Raw genomic sequence first — 7,213 nt, 5'->3', positions numbered from 1 at the left:
GCGGTCACCTCGCTCAGCTACGATGGCAAATCCTCAACCAGCTCAAACCCGCTACCGGGTAAACCAATACCTGCATCTGCACGCGAGCTGCAGGGAGTAAAGTGAGTAATCCAACTCAGTGAGTAATAAAGGTAAATAATAACTGAGCAGCAAGAAATCACGAAAGGCACGAGTCATGAGCCGGTTTAGTAGAGTCTCGTGGATCGGTACGGAGACGTCTGTACTTATCCTCGAGAGGCTGCAGAACCTTTAGGAAATACTTCATATTCTTGAAACTCTTGTCGTGCGATTTTTTTGAACTGTGAACTAAATCCTTATTATTCTATTCTCTCACAGATGATGAGAACACGAGCTACCGAACGTGACGGACGACCACTAGTGCTACCTACTGAGGCCGCCAGAGGCCATGGACGCGGTCGTGGTCGTGGCAGGGGTAGAGTAGCCGGGGCAGCACCTGTTAATCCGATAATTGCCCCAGCTCAAGATCAGGTTCCAGCTGTGGAGACCCCAGCAGCACCTGCTCAGGCACCAGCTATGCCTATTGTGATTTTGGATCTTCAGGAGACTTTGGCACAGATCTTGACGGTCTGTACTGGATTGGCTCATGCAGTTTCANTTTATTAAATCCAAATAAAGTAACCAATTAATATATATATATATATATATATATATATATATATATATATATATATATATATATATATATATATATATATATATATATATGGTAGTTTTTTTATTATATTTTATTATTTTCTTTTTTGATATGTATTTAAATTCAAAAATAAGTAACCAATAACTAATTATAAGCTAAATAACTAATTAGTAACCAATTATGCCATGTGACGTTGTTTTAGGCTGCTACTTGGCTTAAGGATAGGGATTTTTTTCCTCTCCTTTTAATAATATATAGATATAGATGAATGAACCAATGAAATGTCTTTTCACTCTATACATTAATGGGCCACTTTGATTTTTTTTCCCAGCTGTTTCAAGTATTTTTAAATATTCAGATTTAAAATATATCTTTCAAACGATAAGTAACTCTAAAACGGTCGGATTGAAAATATTTCACGACTGCTGAAGCTCTTCGCTTGAGCCACCATATACCAGAAGCATTACAAGACGAAGGCAGCTGTTCTGGTTCTTCCCACTCCTCTAGTCTTCAGCTTCAGCCCCTTCACCACAAATGGCGATTCGAGAGCCCTCATCACTGCTTCTCTTTCTATTAACACTTTCAGCACTTTCTCTCTCATCCGAATCTCGCAGTGACACCAATCACGTCTCCTCCCCCTGCGCCGATGCGAAGGTGCAGAGATCCGATGGGTTCAGCTTTGGCATCGCATTTGCTCCAAGAAATTCATTCTTCATCAACAGCAGCAGCTCAGTCCAATTATCTCCTTGCGATCGTAGGCTCTCTCTTTCATCAGCCAACTCTCAGCTCGCTCTCTTCCGCCCTAAAGTTGATGAAATCTCCCTCCTCACCATCAACACTTCCAATTTCTTTCCGGTATCCCTCTCTTTATTTACCTTTCTCAAATTTTGTATATTTAGGAAAATTGAGGGGGTGCTTTGGTAGATATGAGGGTAGATCTGAAATGGGTTTGTTTTGATTTTGAACGGACTAAAAACTTACCCTCGGGTATTTAAACTAACCCAATAATATATGGCACATATTTTCAGACACACTATTATCACTAAATCATTGTTAATTAATATGCATTCTTACTTCAATTTATCATTTAAACATGGTTAATTAGTATGGTTTGATGTAAACACCAGCTGTGTATAAGTTTGACTGGTTATTAATATTTGAATATCGGGTTCCTAATTTCGAATAGGAAAAGTGCTATAACCGTTTAGGTTACTTAGATCATAACATGCCAATTTTAACTACACCTTGGTCTCTTTTTCTTCTAATACCAGAAATACATTGGGGAGTTATTAATGGTGCTACTAGCTGGAAACATTAATGTTGAAAAATCATCATATTTATCGTGTTGCAATAACAGATTTGTGGTGTTATAAATAGACTGTAAAACTATATTTTAATTTTTCTACAATTGATAATATTCTAAAAGTAATGTTAAAATTTTATTGATAGTATTGCCTTCTGTGGTAGTGTTCCAAAATGTTCTAAATTATAGATCAGTGAAGAATATGTTTTTCGCTCATAAACCATATATGCCTCCGTCAACCAATGTACATAATTATAGATACTGATATTGTATATGACTATATTCTTATTTGGATTTATAAGCAACTACATCTGGGCCTTTATATAAATTCTCAAGAAAACATGATGAGAACTGGATAGGAAAATACTTTGAACCAAAAAGAAGAAAAGATAAAATAGACACACAAACTAAACAAGAACTTCTTAAGTTAAGACTTAAGAGGAAAAATGATGAAATGTGGTAGACTAGAAGTACTTTACCGTACTCAAAGACAAACTTGATACCAGAACCTTAAATGCTACCTCTTGATAGCATGAGTTAAGTGAAGATACTAAACAGAAAGATTACAGTTTGGCTTTGCCAAAGTGCAACATGTCAATTTTCTTGAAGCATTCAACACATTCATGTTTTAGTGTCACCATTGGGTTTGTTTAAGAGTTTCAAGTTTCTTATCTTTCATACGAATTAGCATTTATGGCCCCTCTAGTTGTGAAAGTACTAGGAGAATTCTTTGGTGAAGTCTTGTAGGCACTATGGCCCCTCCTTTTTTTTGGGGGTGCAAAGGTTTGTATACGCAACGCTTAAAATTTTGTGCTTTTCTTCAAAAATGTACTTCCATTAGAAATGAAGAAAATGCCACCATCCCCGTAGTGGTTTTACTCTTTGAATTAATCTCATTTGGTGTCTTAATACATTTGTTAGAAACACATTGCAGAGATTGGTAAAAATGGGACTTATGTCCATGAGTAATGCTTGACTTTATAAAATACACTTTTAGTTGTGAAAAATACTAGGAGAATTGTTTGGTGTCCGTAAGCACCATATGTTTTTCTTGGGTGCGAAGGTTTGTTTATATATGTTTGAACTTTGTTTTTTTGTTTCAAAGTCTACATGTATTTAGTTGCAAAAATTACTAGGAAATTAGTTGGAGCTTGGTGAAGTCTTAATTCGAACCTTTGTGTTCTTTTGTTTTGGTGCTAGTTATGTTAACATAACGTTTGAATTTCGAGCTTCTGTTTAAAAAATTACATCTTTTAGAAGTGTGGACAATGCCAACACACCCTTAGTAGTAGGGTTATGTTTGACGTTAGCTCATTTGATGTTTTAATACATTTGTTTGAAGCATGTTATAGAAATTGACACGCATCATGTCAAGACCAAAGTGAGAAGAACATTGGGAGCCATTGTTATGATATATTCAAACTATCATGCATGATAAAACAATACTCCCTCCATCCCAATTTATGTGAAGGTGTTTGACTGGGCATAGTGTTTAAGAAACAAAGGATGACTTTTGAAATTTGTGATCTAAAACAAACTGTAGAAATTTGTGTGGCTAGAAATCATCTTATTATGGGTAAAAAGGAAAATTTAAAGTTGAATTATTACTATATATAGAAAGGTGTCATTCTTTTTTGTACTGACTAAAAAGGAAAATTTGTCATGAGGCGAAAGGAATAGTTGTTTTATTCCATGACAGATAAAAGACAATGTATGAAATTTGGATTGGTGAACCTTAAAATATATCCATAATTTGGAACTTTTGAAGGGCTTAATTCCTCAAGTTGAGGCAAAAGACACTCCTTGGGCATTCACCAGAATGTAAAAGATGTATATTGGGCCAGAGATCACCATGGAGCACAAATGACCAAACTCTCCGAAAAGAATTCCTTGTATCACAAAAGCAAAAGCCCGAGATCACCGTATATGAAATTTCATTTGGTGGTTCTTGTTCATCCGCAATTTTGTTGTATTCTACTGCTTGTTAATTCTGTTTGAGGTGGAATTGGTTGATTCTTCTGAAAAGTCAATTTTTAAACAATGTAGCTCAGAATCTATTGCTCTTTAATTGCAGCTACTCCAAGACGGTCTCCTGGACATATCTAGCTCTTATGCCTGAATAATAGCTAACTTTTTGCTGCTAGTGACGTTAGATTATCCTACTCTAGCCTGCCAGTCTGGCCTAGTAATATACTCCTTGATTGCCTTATGACTCCAGTCCTTGTGTAAGTCTGAATAAAGTGGAGTTTTAGGGTTCAGTAAGATGTGAAAGTTGAAAAGTGGACGTAGTTCAGAAATTTAAACTAATTTGTCTTTGAGATGAATGATTGAATTTAGTAGTGAAGCCATCCTTTATTTGGATAATAAATGATTTTTGAAGCTAGTGCGACATGTTTAACAAACTGTCTTTCTTGAAAGTCTTCTATTCTAATTAAATGTCCTGATGCACCCAATGGTGTGGTCTACTGGGCAATGAAGTGGGTTGAGAGAATAAGGTCTCTGGTTTAAATCCCACCGGATGCAAAAACACTAGGTGATTTCTTCCCATTTGTCCAAGCTTTGGTGGACAAAGTTACCTGGTACCAGTTGTTGTTGGGAGGTAGCAGGTATCCCGTGGAATTAATCGATGTGCTCACAAGCTAGTCCAGACGCCACGGTTATATAAAAAAATTGGATGACCTTACAACTGTGGAAGCTTAGGAAAGAGAGTCGGCATAAAATGGAGTAAGTTGAATATGTCTGTAAGATGGAATATGAGAATCAAACTACTATAAAAATGAATTTGTATTACTCTTGAATTCAAGGAGATGGAAGAGTTTATGAAAAGGAGTGGAGTAAATCAGGATGACGAAAAAATAAAAGAGAAAATACAAAAGGCTTAAATTGGTATTATTTGGAGAGGGGAAATGGAGGAGTAGTTTTCAGTAGTCATTTCCTATGTTTCTTTTTTTCATTTTTCTTTTCAACAAGCGATAATTTTGTTAACAGAGAGTATACTAGGGGCATGCACACGATCCACAAGTATTACCTTCCTCTTTTGTTCCGAAAAGAAGGCTATAGTATGAGAGGGATGGGATATTTTTTGTCATGTTACTCTCCTTTGAAGGTGTTCTTTTGGTTTCCAAGGTAAGGTGGTTGGGATGTTGGGAAAGTGAATCGTTTCCATTAATAATGGTGTCTGAGCTAGCTTGCTTGCATTTTGACTATACTGACTACCTGCTATCTCCCACCACCATAGGTACTTGGTAACTCTGCCGCACCGGCACCAAGGTTTAAGCAGATTAGAAGAAATCACCTTACATTTGGTTGCCTATACTAGGTTTGAGCTCTAATTCTCTTGATTTTCATCCCACTTCATTGACCGTTAGGCTATACCTTGGGTTGCATTGGGAGTATGATTCATTTCAAATCTCCCGCCCCAACTCCTCTCCAGAAAAAGCTATACTTATTTGTTTGCTTTATTGTCAGTTAGACGTCAGTAATTTGCAACTGTTAGTGCAGCTCAAGTTCCCCATAGCTTCTATAATGCTGGCGTAAATATTTAAATTCAAGCTATTTCTTGCAGAATATGTTAGACTATTTTCTTGAACCTTCCCTATGTACATGAAATGTTGTTTACTGTGATAGATTCCTCAAAGTTCTTTTTGATAGAGTATTTCTCCTTCCTTTTTATACTTTTACATTTAACAAATTATAATCTTAGCATGATTATGAAAGCTGCTTAATCTATTTGGTTCAGCTTTGGCTCTCAACTGCCCTTTCTTCCTGCACCTTCTTTTTGCAGACTTAACATTCTTTTCAATTTTCCATTGTTTTCCCTCTTATGGAGGTTATAGGGGAGAGGGGTGGGCTCGAGTGGGTTGTGGAGGTGGCCATTGGTGCTTTAATTGGCTATTCTTCCCTGAGTTGAGGTTTTCTCTCAACTGCCGCATCACTTTTTCTCTTACTTCTGTGGCAAAGCGAAATGGGTTTATTAACTTGTCATGAGCTTTTAATTGTACTAAATTCACTGTCTTTGTAGATTCAGTGACATTCGTAGATTATTACTCGTATGTTTCATTTAGCATGTTTGGTATATAGAGGGTTTATAGTTCAATACATTTATGCATCCTCTGATCTGTATTGCTTCTACTGCACAACAGGATTCTTATGGAGGATACATGGTAGCGTTTGCTGGTCGAAAGTATGCTGCAAGGTCTTTGCCAGCTTTTGTTGCTAATAGCACATTCACCGTAACAAGTTTTACCCTGGTGAGCAAACAAGCATTCTGCAATTTCTTGGCAGCACGCTGGTCAAATTTTGTGTCAAAGAAATTTACCATGAATCCTGATATTTTTGATACAGGTACTCGAATTCAAAAAGGGTAGGCTGGAGAACTTATACTGGAAAAGAGATGGCTGTGCATCATGCTCAGGCAACTCCAACTTTGTGTGCCTCAACAATCAGGATTGTGCCATCAGGACTAATAACTGCAAGAATAGAGGTGGCAGTGTTGACTGTAGCCTTGGGATACAACTTACCTTTTCTGGCACAGATAAGCATGAAACGGTCTTCAATTCATGGTATGAGGTGAAGAATCTCCGTCAATACTCCCTCTACGGCCTTTATTCCAATCTCAGAAATTCTCTCACAAGTCAATACAACAAATTTTTCTGATTGTAGCTGATCTTTGTTTGTACAGTACATATTTTTACTTCTTGAGAATGCTTCTTCTTTCTTACTTGATCATTCGCGGTGTTTTCTGTATCTTGATGGCTTTGTAATTTTTATTTACTTGAATCCATCTGGACCTTTTTTTCAACAGAATTTCTCTTCCCTATTTTGCTAATTTTGGCCGTGGTGGAGCGGCTCGTAATTGAGATTTTACCTTCAAATACACGATTAAGAATTCAGATGGTGAATTGTCCCCCTAGTTTGTGGATTTTCTTTTTCTTGTTTCTTCCTCTGTTTTGACCAACTGTTGGATTACATGCTTTTTTGTGAGTGCTTGATCTGCCTCTTTGTTTTTCCTTGTAATTTCTTTTCGTTTTTTAGGTATCACCAAAAGAAGTAGTATTGGTTTAGCTGAAGGAATGGTTTCACCATTTCTTTTCTTATTTTTCCTTTGCACTTATTAAGGGATACAATATAATCTGTGGAGTACAGGGTTTTTGTCACACTTGAGCTCAGATCAAGTTTGTGCAACAGAGAAAGAAAGCAGAAATGAAATGAGAAAAGAGGAACAATAGAGAAGAGAAGAGAGCACAAGAGGAGAA

At 36.7% G+C, this 7,213-nt stretch overlaps 1 protein-coding gene across 1 annotated transcript; it reads left to right on the top strand.

Moving 5' to 3' along the window:
• Positions 1–1,041: 1,041 nt before the first annotated feature.
• Positions 1,042–6,886, top strand: LOC109219213. Its single transcript, XM_019383657.1, has 3 exons — positions 1,042–1,510; positions 6,101–6,208; positions 6,303–6,886. Exons 1-3 carry the CDS (start codon positions 1,190–1,192, stop codon positions 6,612–6,614), a joined length of 741 nt encoding a protein of 246 aa, XP_019239202.1. The 5' UTR covers positions 1,042–1,189; the 3' UTR covers positions 6,615–6,886.
• The last annotated feature ends 327 nt before the right edge of the window (positions 6,887–7,213 follow it).

This window comes from Nicotiana attenuata, unplaced genomic scaffold (genome assembly GCF_001879085.1).
Source record: "Nicotiana attenuata strain UT unplaced genomic scaffold, NIATTr2, whole genome shotgun sequence".
NCBI lineage: Eukaryota > Viridiplantae > Streptophyta > Magnoliopsida > Solanales > Solanaceae > Nicotiana > Nicotiana attenuata.
Note: the sequence above shows the minus strand (reverse complement) of the source record. Positions and strands in the feature narration are given on the sequence as shown.